Below are 24,060 nucleotides of genomic sequence, written 5' to 3' on the forward strand. Positions count from 1 at the left end.
AAAGGGCCATGCCATGTGCTCAGGTGAGATGACTGACTACAGGCAAAGGTAGTTCCCAGGGGGAACTCAGATAAGAGCTTTCAGCATTCTCAGCAGCTTCAGTCCTGGAGCGGGAAATTGGGGCCCACTGTAAGTCTCCACTACAATCCACCTTTTGTGCTTTTCAGATCCATTTACTTCGTAAGTTCTGAAATGATCTCTTTGGGATTCTGATAGGCCCCTTTTCCTGGGAAAACACAGAGGAAGGTCTGGGACAGCTCACAGCCCCTGCTGCTACAGCTTGTCCTATCTGCAGGGGTATTTATCCTCTCCCCACTCTACTCCCCATTTAGGTTCCTAGCTACACCCCCTCAACTTGTACTTCTAGTCCAAAGAGTTTACCTGATAAAGTACCTGGTCATCGTGCCCTTTGCAGGCCATGACTGAACCTGTCCGTGTATGACCAAAATTGATACCAGTATCAGAACACTATTCCCAGAACACTGTGAAATATGCTGTCTGTAGACCCCAAAGAGGTTTACCAGGCAGTGTGTTCCCTTCCTAGTAGTGAGATGGGAGATGTAAAATTTCTCCTTTACTTCGGAGGGAATGTCCTGGCATGGTCCAGACCACTGGACCTCTAAAAACATCATTGAATATTCACAGGTTTACATACCTCCAGTCTCTAATGTACTTGCATTCCTTGTTCATCCTGTACAATGACCATGATGACATCAGTGTGATAAGGTGATACTTTGTGGAATGCCCAGATGGTCCAGGCCATAGGATGATGGGATGGGAGGGTTTACATGGTCCAGGTGCAAGACTAAATCTATATTACTGCTCGTCCCACTAGTGAAAGCAAACTTTTTATGATCCTGCTTTCCTATAGAGATAGAAAGGAATATATTGCTCAGAATAATGGCTGCCTGTTACATACCCGAGGCTGTGTTAATCTGCTCTAGCAAAGACACCACATTTAGCACAGCAGATTACTTGTTGAAAATTACTTGGTTGAGATGGCCATAATCCACTGTCAGCCTCCAGGAACAGTCTGGTTTTACCAGGGACCAGGCTAGTGAATCAAATAGCCTTATAATGGGAGCACCATCTCTGCATCCTTTAGGTCTTCAAGAAGGCCACTGATGTGATAGTTTTGATTTATTATCGGCCTGAGATGGTAGAGGCAGCTTCAAGAGCTTCATGCTGGTCTTCCTCACTATGAGAGCTCTTACCCTGTCATGGTTAATATAGTTCTGCCAACTATCAAATATGTCCATCTCAGTTACCCATCAACGACCAGTGAAATGACTGCTAGGTGGATCTATGAACCCAGCAGAACCACTGAGAGCCAGACCTGGGTCTGGAATATTTGACACCCTGTGTCCATACACTGCCACTCTAACAGGGCCATATGATGCTTTAGATCTGTGGACATCAATATCAGATAGGATTCTGTAGCAGCTACTTCTTCAAATGGTCAAATATTTCTCTTTTTCCAGTATGTACTGTGCAAACAAATGGTCATGAGTCCTTATGGGAGAAGACTGGGGGAATTACTATCTTACACACTTGTCATGCTGTTTCAAGGTCCTATCTCCTAGGGCCTTAGCCTCTTACATCAGTTGTTCCAGCTGAAGATCTGGCTCAGGAAGACTTCCACTTCTACTCATGAAATGATCACAGCTAGAGAAATCACCTTCCCAATATAAATAACCAAAAATACAGACAAAATTATACATGTTTGTGGATGTTGAAAAGCAGGTAGTGCAGAACTCCATTAAATGAGAAGAGGAAAATAAATGAGGTGAGCTGAGCAGTCCAATTGCCTCAGTTTATTGCAAAGCGGTAGTTTCCTGCACTGCAGTGAGGGAGCAATACACAGGGGAGATCCTAAATAAAGCCAGAGATTAGAGCTGGTGGAGGGTCATGAAGTCCCCACCTCTCCCTCCCATGCCAAAGCAGTTCACAGAAAGTTAGTTAAAACAGAAGTTTAACAAATACTGTGAAAATGTCTATGCTACCTAAAGCAATCTACACATTTAATGCAATCCCTATCAAAATCCCACCCATTTTTTTTTCAAAGAAATGGAACAAATAATCCTAAAATTTATATGGAACCAGAAAAGACCTTGAATAGCCAAAGGAATATTGAAAAAGCCAAAGTTGGTGGTATCACAATTCCAGACTTCAAGCTCTGTTACAAAGCCGTCATCATCAAGACAGTATGGTACTGGCACAAAAACAGACGCATAGATCAATGGAACAGAATAGAGAGCCCAGAAATAGAACCTCAACTCTATGGTCAACTAATCTTCGACAAAGCAGGAAAGAATGTCCAATGGAAAAAAGACAGCCTCTTCAACAAATGGTGTTGGGAAAATTGGACAGCCACATGCAGAAAAATGAAATTGGACCATTTCCTTACACCACACACGAAAATAGATTCAAAATGGATGAAGGACCTCAGTGTGAGAAAGGAATCCATCAAAATCCTCAAGGAGAACACAGGCAGCAACCTCTTTGACCTCAGCCACAACAATTTCTTCCTAGGAACATCGCCAAAGGCAAGGGCAATCATGAACTATTGGGACTTCATCAAGACCAAAAGCTTTTGCACAGCAAAGAAAACAGTTAACAAAACCAAAAGACAAAAGACAAAATGGGAGAAGATATTTGCAAATGACATATCAGGTAAGGGCTAGTATCCAAAATCTATAAAGAGCTTAGCAAACTCAACACCCAAAGAACAAATAATCCAATCAAGAAATAGGCAGAGGACATGAACAGACATTTCTGCAAAGAAGACATCCAGATGGCCAACAGACACATGAAAAAGTGCTCCACATCACTCGGCATCAGGGAAATACAAATCAAAACCACAATGAGATACCACCTCACACCAGTCAGAATGGCTAAAATTAACAAGTCAGGAAATGACAGATGCTGGCTAGGATGCAGAGAAAGGGGAACCCTCCTACACTGTTGGTGGGAATGCAAGCTGGTGCAACCACTCTGGAAAACCGCATGGAGGTTCCTCAAAAAGTTGAAAATAGAGCTACCCTATGACCCAGCAATCACACTACTGGGTATTTACCCTAAAGATACAAACGTAGTGATCCGAAGGGGCACGTGCACCGGAATGTTTATAGCAGCAATGTCCACAATAGCCAAACTATGGAAAGGACCTAGATGTCCATCAACAGATGAATGGATAAAGAAGAGGTGGTATATATATACAATGGAATACTATGCAGCCATCAAAAGAAATGAAATCTTGCCATTTGTGATGATGTGGATGGAACTAGAGGGTATTATGCTTAGCAAAATAAGTCAATTGGAAAAAGATAACAATCATATGATCTCCCTGATATGAGGAAGTGGAGATGCAACGTGGGGGGGTTGGGGGGTAGGAAAAGAATAAATGAAACAAGATGGGATTGGGAGGGAAACAAACCATAAGAGACTCTTAATGTCACAAAACAAACTGAGGATGGACAGAGGGGAGGTGGGTAGGGAGAGGGTGATGGGGTTATGGACATTGGGGAGGGGACATTGGGGAGTGCTGTGAAGTGTGTAAACCTGGTGATTCACAGACCTGTATCTCTGGGGCTAATAATATATGTTTATTAAAAAATTATTTTAGGGGCACCTGGGTGGCTCAGTGGGTTAAGCCTCTGCCTTCAGCTCAGGTCATGGTCTCAGGGTCCTGGGATCGAGCTCCACATCAGGCTCTCTGCTCAGCAGGGAGCCTGCTTCCCTCTCTCTCTCTACCTGTCTCTCTGCCTACTTGTGATCTCTGTCTGTCAAATAAAAAAATAAAATCTTTTAAAAAATTATTTAAAAAAAACAGAAGTTTAAATTTTGATTCAATCTCATAATACAAAAATGTCCAGGTTCCAATAAAAAGTCTCACCATGCAGTGCCTGGCTGGCTCAGTCGGGAGAGCGTGTGACTCTTGTTCTTGGGGTGGTGAGTTCAAACCCCACATTGGGCATAAAGATTACTTTTTAAAAAAATTGTTACATGTTAGAAAACAAAAGTGTCTCATCATACCAAGAACCAGGAAGATCTCAAACTGAATGAAAAAAGATAGTAGATGCTGATAACTGAAATGACAACACAACTCCAACAGGATCTCATCAACATTTATGGAACACTCCACCCTACAACAGCAGAGTAGACCTTCATTTATGCTCCCACAGAACACCAAGACAGACCATAACCTGGACAAAAAGACAAATCTTGACCAATTTAAAAATGGAATAATACAGAATGTGTTCTCTGATTACCATACACTCAAAATAGAAATCAACAATAGAAAGCTAGGAAAATATTAAAATATTTCAAAACTAAACACACTTCTACATAATCCATGGGTCAGTGAGAAATTCCAAAGGAAAGGCAATTTAAATACATTGAACTGAATAAAAAATGAAAACATCAAAATTTGTGGCACACAGCTAAGGCGGTGCTGAGGGAACATTCAAGCACTAAATGCATACATTAGGAAAGAGGAAAAGCCTAAAATCAATCATTTTAAGCGCCACCTTAAGGACCTAGAAAAGGAAGAGCAAAGTAAACCCTAAGCAAGCATGAGTAAGGAAATAAAAATAAAAGGAACCAGAAAGCAATGTGAGAGAAATAACGAAAAATCAGTGGAACAAAGAGGTAGTATTCTGAAAAACATCAATAAAATTGACAAACCACTAGCAAGACTGACTAAGAAAGCAAACTAAAAGGATCAGGAATGAAACACGGCATAGAGACTTTACAGATCCCAAAAAGATGATAAGGGAACACTACAAACTCCATATGCATAAATTTGACAACTTAGACAAAATCCTTGAAAAACACAAACTACCATAACTGACCCAGTATGAAATAGATCGTTTGAATAGTCCTATAATAATTAAGGAGAATTAATTCATTATTTGAGGCTCTCCTTTTCTCCCCCAAAAGAACTCTCAGGCCCAAATGGTTTCTCTGGAGAATTCTACCAAATGTTTAAAGAGGAAGTAACACTAATAATTCTATATAATTCCTTCCACGAAATAGGATGGAATACTTCCCAATTCATTTTATGAGTCTAGTATCACCATGAAAACAAACAGACAAACCCCCAACATTACCAAAAAAAAAAAAAGTACAGTCCAATATCTCTCATGAATTTAACAAAGTATCAGCAAATAAATTTTATCAAATTATGGTAGGATTTATATACCATGCTCAAGTGGGATTTATTCCAGGCATGCTGATCTAGTTCAATATTAAAAAATCAATCCATGTAATCTACCATATTAACACTGTAAAGAAGAAAAACATGATCAATTGATGGAGAAGAATCATTGGACAAAAGTCTATACCCATTCATGATTTTTTGTTCTGTTTTGTTACCATTCCTGGCTTTTTAAAAAAAAAATTCTCAGAAAAATAGGAATATAGGGAAACTTCTTCAACTTGACAAGAAAAACTACAAAATGTCTACAGTTAATATTATACTTAATGGTGAAAGTCTGAGTGCTTTTCTCCTAAGATCAGGACAAGGCAAGTATATCTTCTTTCATACCCTTCTTCTTCAACATAATGCTAGCTGTTCTAGACAGTGCAAAAGGCAAGAAAGGGAAGTAAAAAGCATACAGACGAAAAAGAAAAAATAAAACTGTCCCCATTTACTGATGACTTGATTGTCTATGTAGAAAATCTCAAGGAATCTACAAAAAAAACTAAAAATAAATTCACACCCACATGCACACACACAAACACACACACCACGTGGACACCAAAATTAAAAATACAATACTCTTTAATTTTTTTTAATTTATTTATTTGTTAGAGAGAGAGCGAGCGAGCACAGGCAGACAGAGTGGTAGGCAGAGGCAGAGGGAGAAGCAGGCTCCCTGCGGAGCAAGGAGCCCGACGTGGGACTCGATCCCAGGACGCTGGGATCATGACCTGAGCCGAAGGCAGCTGCTTAACCAACTGAGCCACCCAGGCGTCCCAAAAATACAATACTCTTTAAAGTTGCTCAAAAATACATAGGTATAACTAATAAAACACAAGATTTACATGCTGAAAATTACACATTGATGAAAAAAATCAAAGATCTAAATAAATGGAGCGACATACGGTATTCATGGATCAAAAGACTCAACATAGTAAAGATGTTACTTTCTTCCCAAGTAGACATGCAGGTTTAATGTAATTACTATCAAAATCCCAAGCTTTTTGTAAACATTTACAAGACTGTCATAAAATTTATGTGGAAGGCAAAGGGACAGGCTTAAAGAATTTTGAAAAAAGTGTGAGAAATCAGTCTACCCAATTTTTAGATTATACAGTTAAAATAATCAATGCTGTGTATACCTATAGGTGGAGGGATAGACACATAGATTAGTAGAACAGGATACAGAGCTCAGGAACAGACTCATAAATATGCCCCAATTTTTTTTTTTTTTTGGACAGTTCCCAAAGCAATTCGATGGAGGAAAGATAGCCTTTTCAACAAATGCTAGAGCAATTGGACAGCCGTAAGCACAAAATGAAACTTAACCTACATCTAACACCTCATACCAAAATTAACTCAGAATGGCCATGGACCTAAAAATAAACTAAAACTATAAAACTTTTTTTAAATGGAAAAATTTCAAGATTTATGAAGAAACAGTTATTTCTGCTTCACTTAATGTGGGCCGTGGCTTCCTCCAAGTGATTAAGAGCCATCCCATCAGATTATTAACAGTATCTCTCGGGGCACTTGTCAGAATATTAAGTCCTGTATCATGGGAAGGGGCTTCCGTATCCATCTGCTCACCCTTACGTTCCACCCTCCTTGGTGCAACACCCTCAGAATGCAGCCTGACACATCTCCAACCATCTCCAGCCAGTATATGCTGGCCAGTCCCACTGGGGCCTCCAGGCCGTCTTCCTAAGGGGGCACCCGGCTGGTGAGGCACGGCCTTTAACAGGAAGCAGTGGGTACTCCTGCAGTCCCAAGGGATGCAAGAGAATGCAGGATTCAACATTTTTTAAAGCATCAACCCAGGGCCTCACTCCTTCCCAACAGACCTGCCAGATTTAAGAACTCAAACCTCACCGGAGTTCTCCCACCCTTACAAGTAAATCCGGGTCCTTCTGAGGTTTTTGGGTCCTATAGATGCAAGAGACAAGTCTCTCCTTAAGCTGCCAAGGAGGGCCTCAGGCTTTACCAATGGCCCTTAGTTGGTGATTAATTACCCTCACCTTTCATTGTCTTTCTCCCAGGCAGAGAGCCTCCAATTCCATTGTCTTTGTGACTTCTCAAACCTGATGTATTTCCCCCACCAAGGGATTCCCTTCCCCCAGGATCCCATTCTACTTCACAGCCAGTGAGGGTTTAAACAATTGCACTGAGTCAGCGTGCCAGGGCCATATGAGCTCCACCTACCCCCAGTGATGGGGTCCCTCACCGCCAGCTGACCAACAGGTGATTCAGCTTTAAAATTCCAGTTCAGTCTTGCTGCCTCCAGCGGCTGCGGCAGTGAGTCTGCAGTGGATGGTGGTGCAGAAGACAGAAAAGAGAAACACCACGGAGCCCAGTAACCTGAAGTCTCGAAACTTCTCCCACTACAACAGGCTGATCCACCACCAGACTGTGGGCATGGCACCCACAGCCTACAGCAAAGGTAGAGCAGTGGTCAGGAAGCCAAGATCCCAGATCTGGCCAGAGAAGCCACCACCTCCTACATAGGGGCCACCATCAAGATCGCCCCAGGGCCCCCCTCAGCCCCATCAGACACAGGATCACGAGAACAAGTGCCACCCAGATCCGCACATGGCTGCCAGAAGCCTGTGGTGATGAAGAGGATGTGACTGCCCCACCAAGAGCTCCTGAGCACCTGCTCCCCGCCCTCCAACTCCAAAGCAATAAAGATGTCAACCACCTCAAATAAATATATAAATAAAATAAAATCTCAATTTAGAACCTGCTTTCCTCAGTAGTCTTGGCACCAATTCTTGCCAGGTGGAGTTCCCTGGGAAACATTCATTGAGATGGAAATCTGGGTAAAGGTTTAGGAAGGTGTATGTCAGGACCAACACATCTTGAGAGCAAGAAGCCACAACATGGACAGAGGACCCTTCAGGGTTGTCCCCCACAGAGGCAATGGAATCAGACCTCTGTATTCCCACACTGATCCTCAGGAACGGGCATGAACTTTGATGATTTTTCAGTGGAGGACCCTAGAGGGGTCTCAGCTGAGACCTGTTAGCCACCAACATTCCCAGCAGTGCAGGCAGGAGAGAGAGCACAGGGGTGCTTTAGTCTTAGAGAGGGGTGTTTGGATGGCACACCATGGCACCCACTACAGCACCTTTCCTTTAAGTATGAGGAATGCAATGCCTAGGACAGCTATAGACAACTCCTCTCCTTTGTGGTTCGGTGTAGGCAGGTCTCACAGTCTGTTGTTTTACTACTGGAAGGGTCATCGGCTGAGGGGAAAAAATGAGAAAGTGGCATATTCCAAACACTGCTATGACCTATTGAATACATGTGAGCAAGAACGCACTGGGCAGCTTGCCTGCCCCAAAGGGAGGACTACCTTTCCTTACACTCAGTAGATGTTCCCATAGCATCTTGTTCAAGACGAAGTACAGAACAGTGAATTCATGAAACTCATGGAGCTGGAAATGACCCTGAGTGAGATATAGCAGGCATTCACATGTTAGCTAAATGAATGACTCAATTTCGTCCTCAGCTACATTTAGATTTTTTTTTTAAAGATTGTATTTATTTGACAGAAAGAGAGAGCACAAGCAGGGGCAGAGGCAGAGGGAGAGGAAGAAGCAGGCTCCCTGCAGAGCAGGGAGCCCGATGTGGGACTCGATCCCAGGACTCTAGGATCATGACTCATCCTCAGCTACATTTAGAAGGCTAGGTTAACTACCCAGAGGTATAATACTTCCATGTTCCTGAACTGTCACCTAGCCACATTTTGCTCTCCAAACTTAGTAATTCTAGGTATTTTTTTTCTAGCATGAAATACTAGAATCACATTAGATTGGAAATCAGGAGAGTGCCAGCCCCTCGACCACTCTGTCATCTGTGGGCAAGTTTCTTCATCTATCACTAAGATCTAAGGCAATTTCCACTTGGAGAAATTCTACGGTTCAATCCTCTTTAGCATCTGGTTTTCTTTTCTCTAATCATAAAGTGTGGAAATGAAATATAGTAATCAACTGAGCCTCTTCCCATCCAGTTTTGTTTCCAGGTACTTGTTAATTGGACAATGAATCAAACCTACAACTATCAGGCAACTCCTGCCACTTTGTTCTCCCAGCCACCAGAGTCTCTCATCACTGAAATTCTCTAAGGAATCTGTGCTGCCACTTCTCCGCCCTGATGACCAAAGAATAGGGTACTTTGTAAAGTCCTGCTTCTGAAGGACCTCAGATTCCAGTCCACATGGGGCCTGTGAGAGACGGGGTCAAAAGTATGACTGTGGGGCACCTGGGTGGCTCAGTCAGTTAAGCATCTACCTTCAGCTCAGGTCATGATCCCAGAATTGATTCCAGAATTGAGTCCTACATCGGGCTCCTTGCTCAGCGGGGAGTCTGTTCCTCCCTTTCCCTTTGCTTCTCCCCTTTTTTGTCCTTGCTCTGTCAAATAAATAAAATCTTAAAAAAAGAAGAAGAAGAAGAAGAAGAAGAAGAAGAAGAAGAAGTGTGACTAGTGAAGCACTGGGTTGCACCCTGAAAAAGCTTTCTTGAGAAAGTTCTAAGTCTTCAGTTCTACACTCCAACATGTCAACTTGCATTTCATTTTCGCTTACTCCCTCTTCTCACCAGGGTGCCCACACCTGTGACCTCTCCTCAGGAACTGCTCCTGGCTCTGGGGAAATGATGCACTGAGTTCTACTACTTCACCGAAATAGTAGCTGCTATCTACAGCGGCCTACCACGGGCCAGACATGGGTACGGATGTCGGGCTGTGCAATGCCAAGCCTCACAACAAAATCCACAGGGGACGTGTTATCGCCCTGTAGAGATGAAGAAACTCAGCCACCCAAGGGACCAACACGGATGGTTTAAGAATGCTGAGAATTTGTTTTTCAGCAAGCATTTAGGGTGAGGCAACTGTACACAAGGTACATTTGGTTCCTCTGGACTAAAGCTGAATTTTCCGAAGGATGGCCATATGCACCTGCCAACCTGCTCCCGGGGAGATGTTTTAACTCATCAAATGTCAGCATTCATAGAGTTCGGTCATGTCAATGATGCTCAAATGTAACATCCAGTAACATACTCCTCTTTTTATAGCTGTGAAAACAAGGCCCTAACAGACTGTATCAAACACAGAGATAAAACTGAGGGAAGAGTTCAGGAAGAACTTTCCTTGGAGGAAATGATAATCGCCCCTCAGAGCTGACAATGGGGAGACATGGTATCAGACAGGGGCCCACACTCCCAATCCATTCGTCAGCATTCTGCTCCCACGTTGGGAGACATTGCCTGGCCATCTCCTTTGCATGCCCATCATACCTTGTATGTTTCTCTTACTTCACCTTTGAAACTGTATTGTAATTATCTATGTACCTGTCTTCAGTCACTAGGCAGTGAGTTTCTTGAGGAAAGAGAATCTTATTCCCAAAACTTTGCATTGTGGGTACATAATGTCTAATAATATCTGTTGAATACATGAATGGGCAAGTAAGTGAATGAATGAATCAACCTTGCAAGGTTTCCTTTTTCCCTCACTTTAAAGAAGGAAACATCTAGTGAGCTCATGGAGCAGGACTGCCAGAGACAAGGCACTGGATGTTGTAACTTCTGAAGCAACTTCCTTCTACAAGAATCTGTGAATCTGTGACTCCTTCCCCATTCCTAAGCCCTGTTTCTCTTCCCCTGCTGATGGTTTCACTCTGGCCTGAACAGGCAGTCTCCTGGGGCGGCTTCAGCTCTGCAGCCATGCCCAGGAGAGGGCAGTAGAGGCCTGTCTGGCTAGGAGAGCACCTCACTTTCTAAATGCTGCCCTTCTTCCTCGCCACCCTGTGCTACAAGACTGGGGCGATCCTTACTGCGGGCCCCCGAGAGCCACTGCCCCAACTGTGAGGAGAAGGAGCAGCTGACACAGGTCACTCTAGGTCACACGGAGGCATAGTTAGGCCAGCCTGTTAGTCCCCATTACCTCCAATATCAGGTCCTATCTCTGCAACATTTTAAAGAAGCTTCTACCATTTTTAGCCTGAAAGTAAAACAGATCTCAAGAGATGAAAAATGCCAGATCCCTGCCTGCTCAAGCAGCTCCCCTTCCAAAAGCCCATGAGTGACCCAACTCCCCCTTCTAACTACTGCCCTTCCTCCATCTCCTTACACGACCATGCTCCTAGAAAGACGTGTGTATCCATACTGCATCCCCATCTCACGACGACTAAGAAGTCCACTCAGTCCAACTCCCATCGACCCCACTGCAGTGATTCATGCTAATTTCACCCACACCCCACTTACAAACCCAGCAGACACCTTTGGGTCTAAATCTATCACTTCTGTGTTAGTGAATGATCCCATCATGTATGTCTCCCTTTGCCCCTGCAAGAAACCTCAAAGTCATTATAACTCTCCCCCATTCAAACCACAATCCTGCCTGCTCTCCTCCTAAATATGAGACTCCATCTCCTGTCCCCATGCCCCTGCACAGACTGGGCCCAGGCACCATGGCTCAGCCTTCACTCAGCAAGGGCACTCTGGGCATCTGTGGGTGCCAGGCCACCAGTGACCAACATGGCTGACCAAGCCAGCTCTCGCCACAGCTCAGAGTCCAGATGCAGACAGTCACAGGAAAACAAGCAAACAAGATCACATCAGACAGCGACAGGTATTGTGAAAGGCAGAATGATATAAGAGAAGATGGCAGAGGCGGGGCGTGGGTGTTTAAGTTAAATATTAAAAATGGGGCGCCTAGGTGGCTCAGTGGGTTAAGCCTCTGCCTTTGGCTCAGGTCATGATCCCAGGGTCCTGGGATCGAGCCCCGCATCGGGCTCTCTGCTCGGCAGGGAGCCAGCTTCCTCCTCCCTCTCTCTCTCTCTGCCTGACTCTCTGCCTACTTGTGATCTTGGTCTGTCAAATAAATAAAATAAAATTATTAAAAAATATATTAAAAATGTCTGGAACTCGAGAAGAGGACTCCGAGAAAGTGACAAGAAGCTCTCTACGGCACTGTTGGCTGGCTAAATACTTATCTTCCCAGCCTCCCTTAAAGGCGGCCATGCACACAGGTCTGGCCAATGAGGTGTTAGTGGGAGTTGGCAGAGGTAGAGGGGTTTACTGGGGGAAGACCTGCTTTCCAGAAAAGAAAGACAAGTATCGCTGGTACAGTCCCTTCCTGCTCAGCCTTCGACCACGAGGGAAAAGGAAGAAACCGCAGAGGCAGGCCCTAAACTGACACTACAGACTTGCCATTTGAGAAAAGAAAGTCCTGCTCCCTTAGCAAGAGGTTTCCTTTCAGACCAGAGCATACCAGCTGGGCCCCCTAGCCCTGTCAAGACCTGGGGAAGAACAATGCAGGCAGAGTTCAAAGACCCTAACTCCGGACCTCCGAACTCCGCTGGCATGTCTGAGGAAGGAAGAAAAGACCTGTGTGTCTGGAACACAGGCAGGTGGGAGGCAGGGGGCAGAAAACGTCTGAGAGATGGAGGGGGTCTTGCAAAGCTCCGAGGCCCCTAGAAAGCCATCTGGATTTAAGTGCCTGGAAGACCATGGAAGGGTTTTTGGCAGGAGAGTGACATACTCTGATTTAGGTTCCTTCCTTCCTTTCTCTTTTTCTTTTTTTTTAAGATTTATTTACTGGAGAGAGCAAGAGGGGGCACACCAATTGCGGGGGGGGGGGGGGGAAGGAGAGAATCTTCTAGCAGACTCCCGGCCAAGGGTGGAGCCCAACACAGATACAGCCCATCCCAGGACCCGTAAGATCACGAACTGAGCCAAAACCCAGAGTTGGACACAACCGACCAAGCCACCCAAGCACCCCTCTGGTTTAGGTTTCTTAAAAGGTCATTCTTTGGGGGGAATGGCAGGGACAGGCAGGGACAGGCAGGGGCAGGCAGAAGGAACTGGTGAGCACGGACACTGCTTTGGGGCTAACCCAACAGCAATTCCCACTCTTCTCTGGACACCACCTTCTCTAGAAGCTAGAGTTAAATGTTCCTTTTCCCCATCCCCGGAGCACTTGGGTGGACCCCAAGTCTGTCCTGTGAGATGCAGGTGGAGAGAACATTCGGGGAGACTTGGCTTTCCTGACAAAAAGGGACAGACTCGGCTGGTGCAGCTCTGCCGCCTTCTCCCCACTGGAGAACAGAAGCAGCCCCTTGCAATAGTGGGGCCACAGGCTACAGCCGGCTGAGTGGAAGGGATGGAAGCCTGGTCTGGGTCCTTGTGTTCACCACTGAACCCCTGAATCTTGCCTATAGCCAGACACTCTATTGGGTGGGAAAAACAACCCTCTATTTGCGTCAGCCACCATAAACTGGGTTTTCTGTTCCCAGGTGCAGTGGACTCTCCACTGACAGTGGGCAGGCCTGGGCTCAGGCCTGCTAAGACGGGATTGTGGAGGGGCCTTGCAGAGGGGCCGGGAGAGATGGTGTGGGTTGGGGCCACAGGTCATTCCACATCTAGTCCGAGCTTCCTCTAGTTTGTCTTCCACACTCTGGCACTTTCTAAATCTCTTCATGAACTCTTCTTGGCTTAAAAGTTTTTGCTGGTTCTCTGTTGCCCAGATGGTGAAGATTAGCCTCTTGGGTCTCATGTGTGATGCTCCTTGTGACAGGTCCATCTTCCTCCTGTCGGGTCTCTCATCCCTGCATCGTTCTCACCTCCAGTTAGACCCTCCTATGAACACTGCCCACATGCCAGGCACTGTCCCTTCTTTATTCCTAACCCAGCAGCCCCAAGAGCTGCTAATTACATGTCTTGGTTTCTAGACTGAGAAACCTGACCTCAAGAAAGTTAAGCAGCTTTGCCAAGGCTGCACAACTGGTAAGTGGTGGGTCACGATTAAACTCTGATGTGCTTTCAAAACAAATGAGAGATGTATTTTTCTCACTTGTCAGGAAGTCTGAAGGCAGGCGTTTGCTGGGTTGTTCAAGTGCTCAAAGATGCCACCAGGCCCTCAGTCTTTTGATCTTTGCTCCCTGCCACTCTGGAGGACTGGCTCAGCCACCCTACTTGTCCCTTCATGGCCTTACTACTGCCACTCAGCTCTAGACCTCACTTTCAGGCTCAAAACAGGAAGAAAGGTGGGAAAAGGGAAGGTTCCACTGAAGGTTCCAAGCTTTCCTAGAAACCCGCAGTGTAGTTTGACCCGCGTTGCCCCTTGCTGCAAGGCAGGCTGGGAAATCAGGGAATGTGGTTGCCATGCTTGGCTTAGGATAAATACCATCTACCACTTGGGGCTGAGCCCACTGCTGCCCTCAGCAAAGCTGGTGTATGGTCAGCAGGGAAGAAAGGGGTAAGAAGGATGAGCAGGTGACATGCAGGGTCTGCTACCAGCCCCCCTGCTCAGCAAAGTGGAGAACCTGCAGTACCCTGGCCCCCCATGCCACCCTCCACATCCACTTGGCAAACCCTTTCCCACCCATCCCATGCCAGTTTCTCGGGGGCCGCCCTCACTCCTGCAGGTAGAGCCAGTATCCTTTCTTCCTCCTCCTCTAGATGTACCTACACCCATCACAGCTCTGTGACTTTATAGTCTTTGTAGCGGCTGATGCAACATGATCACTCGCTCCATTACACAAGCATTCATTCCCTCCACAGATGCTTACTGAGCACTTACTACATGCCAGACACAAGCCCGGTTTTTAGATTTGGTCCCTGTTCTGATGGTGCTTTCCATCTACAAGGTGAGCTATCCGGACAGTTCACACTTGGGGAGAAAGGTGCACATCTCCTCCCAGACCATCAAGCAGCTCGTGGCAGGATGACCTCCGCATCTGACCCTCTGGCCCCAGTGCGTGATGTCGAACAAAGAAGATGCTCTAGGACCACGTGCTAAATGCAAGCTTTCCTTGGCTTTGAAATATATTCTAATCGAAATGCATTTCTTATTTCTGCCAGGAAACCTTCCAAGAATGAACCACTGTCCTCCTGCGGTATCACATCATGCACACGAGCATCTGGAAAACACTGCCCTCTCCCCACCTTGACGCAGGCCTCCCTTCCTGGGAAAGTTTTCAAGAGAGTCTAATTTAACACTTCACATCAGAGGTCCTTACTACACATGGGTTTTCCACTGACGGCTTCGTCCTGATTTTCTAAGCAGGGGTAGCTCACTGCCAGAGCCATAGCTGCTGAAGTGTGACTCTGAAAGCACTTGAAATAACTCTTCAGGTTCCTGCTGCATAGCTTATTAGGCATCGCTTTACTAGTCCTCTCGATGCCCGGCTCTGTGGCCCTTCCGCCACGGAGGGGCTGGTAGCTGGAGACAAGATGGACAGAGACAAGCGGCAGAGAGAGAAAGCACAGCCCCTGCTTTGGGCTGTGCCTCCGTTGTCTTGGTGACGTGGACCGGAGACACCCAGGTGAGAGGTCCTTCACACAGAAAGGTAGGGCACAAGCACGGAAGACATCCGTGACTTCCAGGCATGGAAAGGATGTCAAAGGCCAACTGGCCCCCTCCCCTGCCTGTTAGCTGCAAACAATGGATGGGCAGCTTGTTGGTAAAAATCCTCAAGAACAAAGTCCACCACCTCTGAGTCACCCGTTAGATTTATAATTCACAAGATGCAGGACCCCAAATGGGTTTTCTTTGTTCAGTCTCATTTTCTTGTGGTCCCTCCAGCCCCATTGCTATTATCGCTGGTAGAAAAGTTAAACCACTGCTTGTACACGCCATACGGTAAATGGAAGGGAAGACGGGGGTGGGAGGGACACCGTGCTAAAGCGTGGACTCGGCTTCAGGGCCACCCCAATCAGCTGTGGGCCTCACGGAGTCCCCACCCCTGTTCTCTCCTCCAGCCTCGGCTCTGGGAGCAAGTGGCCTGGAGGGGCAGGGAGAACACAGTGTGAGGCACACGTGGGAGCAGCCTGCTGCCCTAGTGGAGGCCCACAGGCTGCGGCAGATGGAGAGACAGCCCTGCTGCCCAGCAGGTCCAAGGAGGGGCGCAGCAGCCCTCCCTACTGGATGGCTTCCTCCTCTGAGTGAAACACAGCAGAGAGACTAGAAAGGTCTGTTTTTAATGAATATCTTTAAAAGCCTTTGCAACAGCAGATATGGCCCAAGGCAGCTTGGGACTCCACTCTGATGGCAACAGGGCTCCCTTGTTTCCGGGTGACCCTGCAAAATACAAACGGTGCGGTGACACCAGGAACGTGGCTTCTTCCCACCTCGTAAGAAAAAATCCCAACCTGCAAAATTCTTTCAGAAATCATCCTGCCTGAAAAATGGGAGACGACCCTCCTGGGCAGAGCCTGGTTTGAAAAGGACATGGAACAGGAAAGTCCCTCGTCCAAGGTGCTGCGAAGGAAACTGTTCCCACCCCTTCCAGAAGCAACGGGAACCCCCTCTGCTCAGCGCACCAGCGACAGAAGGAAAAGGCCATCTGCGAGAGTGCTCGCTATTCCAATATTCCACAGTCTGACAGTGGGGTCTGGATACCAGTGGGTCCCACCCCCATCTCCCTGCCACTCCTCACTCCTCACTCCCACACGGTTCCGCTTCCACTCTCCGACTCCATTCCACCAGGCTCAGAAGACAGATGTCTCTTCCTGCCATGGACATGCCAGACAAACCCCGGGCCGCTCTTCACAGCCTCTAATTCCCCAAAATAGTGTCAAGAAAACGAAACACTTTTGCATGAAACTTCTCTGCCGCTTCTCCCTCTGGTTTCCTTCACACCCCGGGCCAAGAAGCCTGGACTTTATTTTGACAAGAGCAAAGCAGCCTCTGTCTGTAAGCGAGGTTAACACCCACCCTGAGGCTGGATTCCTCCTGGTCTCTCTCAACAGCTGAGCATCCTGATTCGGCTAATTAAGCCGCTTTCTTCTCCTTAATTAGCTGCATGTGAATCTTGTTGGGAAGTCTTGGATCCGTGAAATAGTCTGGGATGAGAATCGAAAAGAAGAAATTATCTAAACCCAAGGGGAGAAGGCAGGGAGGGAGACCGCTCACTCGGCTCAAAAGCAAGGCTGGCTCAGCCTCAGCAGGCCTGTTCCTGGCGGCCCTGCTTTCCAACAAGTAACAGAAGTCACAGCAGATCCCGTGGTCGCCATCCCCGCCCTGAGTAGTGCTGAGCCTGCCAGCTCCCGGCTTCCCAGGAGGGGCTGACACAGGATGGCTCTGGGCCCGGCCACACCACCAGGCAGCTCATCAGCTTGCTGACGCACAGGGAGCCATCAGAGGGCTGAGGGATCTCTGGGTTTGCTGCTCCCGGCCCATCCTGGGGCCCAAATAAATGCCAAGCGTTATTCTCGTCTCAGCTCAGCTTGCCAGCTCATCTCTGAGCTCTCACGCCCTCTCCTCTCTGAGAATATCCTCTCAGAGGAGAGCCAGGCTCTCACATGATGACGACAGAGGATGGTTTTTATACACCCGGCATAATGTGAATCAGAGGCAGCATCTGCTGGAGCTGCAAAGACGCACCAGATTCAGTTAGAAACGGTGTGCGCCCATCACCAGCTCCCTGGGCTAACAGGCCCCAAGAAAGCCTCCCACCCAGCCCTTCCCTCTAAATACCGGTGACCTTAAGCCAGTTGGGACAGTGGAACCCATTAAGATCACCTGGGGACCTCTACAACCGTGGGGCTGCCCCCCCTCACCCTGGGCTAATTAAATACCAACCTCTGGGGGTGGGCCCAGGCTTCAGCATTTCTTAAAAGCTCCCCAGGTGATTCTAATGTGCGGCCAGAGTGGGGAACCCCACTTCAGGAGTCCCAGGGAGAAGAGCTGCCCCTCTGCTCCTTTGGGAATCTCAAAATCCTTAATCCTCACCATAAGGAAGCTCTGCCTCATTTCTTATCTGTCCTCATTTGGAGGAAATGACAATGGTGGAAAGAGCCTTCTGAAAAGAGCTCCCCAGGGCCACATCAAGTGAAGAAGTACCCCCAAACTCTGTAGGGAGAATCATGGGCTTGTCCAAGTCTAAATTTGCAATAATACTCCTCGGGCTGGTTTCTCAAACAACTAAAACAGACATTGCCTTACTCACCTGCAGAAAATTCTTGTATGTTGTCTGGTCTTTTCAAAAACATTTCTCTGGAAGACATGAAGAGATAAGGGTAGGAATAAAGCAGGCTTGAAGGCAGACTGCGCTCAGCCTGGCGGCAGGTCCCACATTTCAGGGAGCAGAGTGACCCGTGACACACCCGTCTGGGAGTCAATAAGCCAGAGGACTCCTGACAAAGACCCTTCCATTTGTGATTTTCCTTCCAATCAGGTTCTGAGGCAAGAAGCAGAAATTCTAAATGGCACTAAGCTCAGCTCACAAGACAGCTGTGCCCCAGCCAGGTGAAGCTTGTCATTCATTCATCAAACATTTTCACAGAACCAGATCCCAAGCCAGGCACAGGTGGTGGAGGTGAAGGACATGCTGCCTAGTCCTTGAGGGGCTTGTGTGTGGTGGGGCATATATGCAACCCCACAGCCTGGTGACTACATTTAACAGTGAGTACCCACAGGAGTTATGGGGCGGGCAGCGATGCAATCAAAGTGGAGAGGATGGACAGCGGGTCTCCAAGCAACAATAACAAGGCCTCAGCACTGGGGCCGCTGGGCGGGAACATGCCTTATCTCACATAGAGCTTTATGGCTCATAAAGAATGTTCACAAATCTTATCTCACTTTACAACAGCCCTGCGAAACAGCAATGGCCATGCTGCATTTTACATATGAAGAAATCAGTCTTTCAAAGGGTTAATCATTTGGCCAAGTTCACAGAGCAAGGAAACAAAGGGCAGAGAGCTGGGGTCTGGTGGTTCCAAGGCGTGCTCTCTACAACACATCCTCCTGGCCATGGCCACCCTGCCCCCTGGAAGAAGGCCTTGCCTGCCCACAAAGCCCCTGCCTCCCAAGCTGTAAGGACTTGGCTTCCCTTCTCCTTGAATTCCATCTGATAATTACTGAGCACAAATTTTGTGTAAGTAACTATACTAGATATGAGGGATTGCTTTTTTTAAAAAAGAGAAAATACAGCACCACCTCAAAGAAATGAGTCAAGTAAAAGAGAACGGGTAAGTTCCCAAATGTCCGAAAGGCCAAGCACCCTGCAGGAAGGGCTATAAGAGGGTGTTAATAGTGTGCTGTGGACAGCGAGAAAGGTTACAGAGAACAGGGCCCTAGGAAGCTTCACAGAGCACCTGGCACCCCTTGTGGTGCACTCGGGATTTCAGATGACAGGACAAGGGCATCCCAGACCCAGAGAAGCAGCAAGAGTAAAGTCCCAGAAATGAAAGGAAAAAGTCCATATCCTCTAGATGGTGAACTCCTCAAGAGAAGGAACTGGAGGGGTGCCTGGGTGGCTCAATCGTTAGGCGTCTGCCTTTGGCTCAGGTCATGATCCCCGGGTCCTAGGATCGAGCCCCATACTGGGCTCCCTGCTTGGCAGGAAGCTTGCTTCTCCCTCTTCCACTCCCCTTGCTTGTGTTCCATCTCTGGCTATTTCTCTCTGTCAAATAAATAAATAAAATCTTTAAAAAAAAAAAAAAGAAAAGAAAAGAAAAGAAAAAAAAAAGAGTAGGAACAGAAGTCCCCACCTTTGTATCCCCAGGATCCAGAAGTGTCAGTGCTCCCCACGGCATCAGTGGGGAGGTCAGTGGAATGATCAGAGGTTCCATCTGGCGGGGACGGCGGGCAGGCACAGAGAGTAGTTGGGAGCAAAGGGGCCCTATTATGGAGAGCCTGGAAGGCCAGGGGGAGACAGTTATACTCAGTTGAAAAGACAAGGGGAATGGGTGCGTACAGCTCAGACTAGTCACACAGCAGAACATACGCAGCAGTGAGAATGGGGGATCTATGAGACAGTTGAGCAACACACAAGTCAGACACAACAGAGCACGTACTGTAGAATTCCACTTACATAAAGTACAAAAAGGCACAACAAATCTGTGCTACGAGAAGTCAAGGTACTGGGGTGCCTGGGTGGCTCAGTGGGTTGAGCCTCTGCCTTCGGCTCAGGTCATGATCTCAGGGTCCTAGGATGGAGCCCCGCATCATCAACATCATCGGGCTCTCTGCTCAGCAGGGAAGTCTGCTTCCCTCTCTCTCTCTCTCTCTCTCTCTCTCTGCCTGCCTCTCTACCTACTTGTGATCTCTCTCTCTCTCTCTCTCTCTGTCAAATAAAAAGAAGTCAGGATACTGGCTACGTTTTTGGGGGAAGTGCTTGGAAGGGTCTCAGCAGGTCTGAGATGCCAGTCAGGTTCTATTTCTTGGTCTGGATCCCACTACCATGTGTATTCTCATCCTGTGAAAGCTCACCCAGTTTAGGAATATGCCACTTTTCGTTATACTTCAATAGAATGTTAAAAAAAAGTTGGGGGTAGGGGGCAATGTTGTGGAGCCACTGCAGATTTTTCCAGCCAAGGAATGACATAACCAGTGCTAAATTTGGGGGAGATTCATCTGCCTGGCTACTTACAAAAATATCTAATAAAGCCTTTCTACAGTTTCACACTTTGCTATCCTATCTCCAGCCTAAAATCCTAGATCTCCGGGTGCCTAAAATAAGTTAGATCCGTCTTCTGTCTGTTCTTCAGGTCCAAAACTCAAGGTATTAAGAGTTCCATACACTGTATGTACAAGTACGCCCTGGAAAGCGGTGACTGCATCACTATAAGTCATCATGATCTGGAAAACCCAAGTGGGGAGCTCGCTTCCCAACAAAAACACTTTGGAGCTTCTCGTGGGTTGGAGTGAGTCTAGAGCAGAGACCTGCAGAAGACGGGAGAGCAGGTACGCCACCCAGGATTCTGTTCCCTTTTCTCCCTTCCTCTTTTCTCAAGGGGAAGACCATCTGAAGTATCCAGTACAGATGAGGGGCTGATTCTGGTTCATGCCAGTATCCTCCAAAGGTAGTAATAGTAAGACCACAAACAACAAAAGCAAACCTCCAAACTTTAAACACTTCTTCTCTCCCTCCCACCTCCACCTCAGAAAGAGAAAGGCCTAAAAGGAGCCAGGAGCATTTCCTGTAGGTAGCTTCAGGGACAGCAAAGGGAAGAGCCAGGTGGCCTACCCGGTTTGGGAGGTGGGGATGGTGAGGAAGGGAAGGGGCTGTTCTGGCATGAGCTGGGCACAGATACCCAGTTCCTCCTGGAAACTTCCTGGACGGAGAAGCTGGTCCATCCCTGACTTATAACTAAAAAACATCACCCTCTTCATTCACCACCATCTCCCACCACCACCACCATTCCTTGTGTTTGTTAACAACGCAAATGGCGATTTAACTCAGGCTTTTTTTTTTTTTTAAATTTTATTTATTTGACAGAGAGAAATCAGAGCTAGGCAGAGAGGCAGACAGAGAGAGGGGGAAGCAGGCTCCTGCTGAGCAGAGAGCCCGATGCGGGGCTCGATCCCAGGACCCTGAGATCATGACCTAAGCCGAAGGCAAAGGCTTAAACCACTGAGCCACCCAGGTGCCCCTAACTCAGGCTTTTAACATCTGTATCTCCAACCTCCCTGCTGGAATCATTCCTAACTTGGGACTGCAAGGTCCCCAGGATAGGAATGAGGCCAACCTTCATTTCCCTTTAGAAGAAAAAGTGCAGGAAATGATGGCCTGATTCCCATGACTGACACTGACTAAAGACCCCTAAACTATCTTTGCCTTAAGTCTTACCTCTGGGTCAAATAAAACCAAGCTTCACAGAGAAGTTTCTCCTTTTCCCTTTCTCCATCCCCTATCTGGTCTGTGAAACTCTGCTGCCACTGGAAAAATGATTAGGATATGAAGAACAGTGAGATTCAGGAAAGACGAAAGAGCCTGGAAAAAAAGACACCGCTCCAGGTCGACTTTTAAGAAGACAAAGAAGAGCCGCACCTCTGGCTCCCCAGCTCCTGTGAGCTTTCAACCCAACACAGCAGTTTGGATCCTGGTTCTGCATCTTGGGGAAGGTACTTCACCTCTCCAGCTGCAGAATGGAAGTAATGATAACCTATGTTTTGCAGTCGCTGGGAGGGTCAGCACAAGTACCAAGATGGCATCCAGTGTGCAGGTACGGGAGACGCAAACATGGCTGCCCCAACTTGGGGTTTTGGTCCAGGGACAGAAACAGAAGACAGACAATGAGATTCCAATTCAGTGTGATAAAGGCTAACGTAGGAAACCAACACAGTGCCTGGAAATGGAAGCCATTATTATTATTTAAACCTTGCCTATTTGTCTGTAGCCAAACAGTATTTGAGACAGCTCTATTGTTTTCATCTGTTGTTGCACCAAGACTTTTTTTTTTTTTTTGACAGTTCTTTGCCCTTCATCCCATTAGAAGAATTTTCCACCCAAACAAATGCCATGCTGAAGGGCAATGTAGGGGAAAGAAAAACATGCTCCAGAATATGGTGGAAAATAGTCTCTTCCCCAAGACGTACAGGGGAATAGCTTCCAACCACGGGTCTTTCCACAACAAGGCTCTCAGGGAGAAAAGGGCCAGACATCTGAATTTTTTTTTTAGTTCTAGTGATCTTGTTAAGCTCCTCTGATGGAGAAATAGTGTTCTACACCCAGTGGCTGCCCGCTGAGTTTCTCAATGCCAAATTACCTCTTCCAAGTGTCAGAAGATATATATTTATCCTTCCAGCTAAAATGACTATTAATATTTTTGAGAATTTAGAGATAACTTTAGAAAACCCCTAGAGATAACTCAAGAACACACCAGGTGCCACATATCTCAGAGTTAGAAAAAACTCAATTTTATATATATATATATATATATATATAATTTTGATTTATTTAGTTTAACATATATGTATGTATATGTATTATTTTATTTTATTTTTTTCCTACCTTTCTGACCCTAAAGGCAGCAGTCACTCATCTCTCCCAACCAAGATTTGGTACTACTTCCCACTAGTTGTCAAGGCTGGTAGGAAAACCACCTACCTGAAGAAACCACTTATGAGCAACTCTACTTCTTTGTGGGTCCTCAGGTATTTTTCATTAGCAATCCGAGTCTGAATCTAGGGGGAGAAGAGCAAAAGGTCACGCTCCATGAGGAGACAGATTTCAGGGTTCAAGTCCCGGTCCTTGGGGAAGGCCTTGGGGAAACTAGGTGGGCATCTGACTTGGGTCTTTTCCCGGGATGTTTGAAATTTTAAGCCGCCTGTTTTATTATAGACCAACACCTCCCGCTCGGTCAGGCTCGGGGGCCATAGCTAAGGTCGGGTCTCCACCGTCCGGAAGTTCTTGTCTGTACTAAGTTACTGTCTCCGGCAGTAATTTCGGTCCATTTCATTGGCCAGATCCCTGTGGTTGTTCTTTCTGCACTTTCAGGCGCCGGTCAGGCTCCGTCCGGAGCCCCAGAAGCCCAGGGTTCCGCCGGGGGTCTCTCCCAGCCTTCCGCCAGTTAATTTGAGAACAGGCTCCCGCGCCCTCCTCCCTGACCTCCTCCCGGTCTGCAGCCCTTGTTCTAGCGGAGCTGCACTTCGACGAAGGCGGGAGTCCGGGGCGCACCCACCTTGAAGTTGCGCAGCTGCTCCTGTTGCGCGGGGCTCAGCGCCCCGGGGTCCGGCCCCAGAAGCCCGCCCTGTAGCGTCGCCATCTTGGCCAGGTCGTCAAGGCGACGGACCACGCGGGCGGGGAGGCCCCGCCCCCCACAAGTCCGGCCCTCACCAGCCCGCGGGGAGGGGCTGGGGGAAGGAATATGGGGGCCACTCTGAAACCGAGGAATAAACTCGGGAGGGTCTCCAAGGGATCTCCTTCCCCAGATTGAGGAGCTAATTGCCCCTCTTGTCTGTACATGGAACGAGCCCTTCTTCTTGATCCCACCCAATCTCAAATAATTTTTTTTTCCTTGGCTCTGGAGCAAAACTGAAAAAGGGATTCCTAAGGCAGAGTCTCCCAGAATCTGGTTCCTGACCCTGTCCCTTTTTTGGCAGCTGTTGAAACCTAGTAGTAGAGAGAATTC

The 24,060-nt window shown here is 47.2% G+C and overlaps 1 protein-coding gene across 1 annotated transcript; it reads right to left on the reverse strand.

The window, feature by feature from the left end:
• Window positions 1-16,161: 16,161 nt before the first annotated feature.
• Window positions 16,162-23,703, reverse strand: RIIAD1 (regulatory subunit of type II PKA R-subunit domain containing 1). Its single transcript, XM_080802181.1, has 5 exons — window positions 23,611-23,703; window positions 23,037-23,113; window positions 18,153-18,199; window positions 16,919-17,046; window positions 16,162-16,282 (listed from the first exon to the last, which is right to left on the reverse strand). Exons 1-4 carry the CDS (start codon window positions 23,692-23,694, stop codon window positions 16,976-16,978), a joined length of 279 nt encoding a protein of 92 aa, XP_080658307.1. The 5' UTR covers window positions 23,695-23,703; the 3' UTR covers window positions 16,162-16,282; window positions 16,919-16,975.
• Window positions 23,704-24,060: the final 357 nt, after the last annotated feature.

Source organism: Martes martes (genome assembly GCF_963455335.1).
Source record: "Martes martes genome assembly, chromosome: 4".
Lineage (NCBI taxonomy): Eukaryota > Metazoa > Chordata > Mammalia > Carnivora > Mustelidae > Martes > Martes martes.

What these genes read in the sequence shown, in the direction of transcription:
- RIIAD1 (XM_080802181.1), bottom strand. Translation starts at nt 23,694, where the DNA reads ATGGCGACGCTACAGGGCGGGCTTCTGGGGCCGGACCCCGGGGCGCTG. An exon ending in AGCAGCTGCGCAACTTCAAG is followed by an intron (nt 23,114 to 23,610) that starts GTGGGTGCGCCC and finishes TTCTCCCCCTAG; the next exon opens with ATTCAGACTCGGATTGCTAA. An exon ending in CTCATAAGTGGTTTCTTCAG is followed by an intron (nt 18,200 to 23,036) that starts GTAGGTGGTTTT and finishes CATGTCTTCCAG; the next exon opens with AGAAATGTTTTTGAAAAGAC.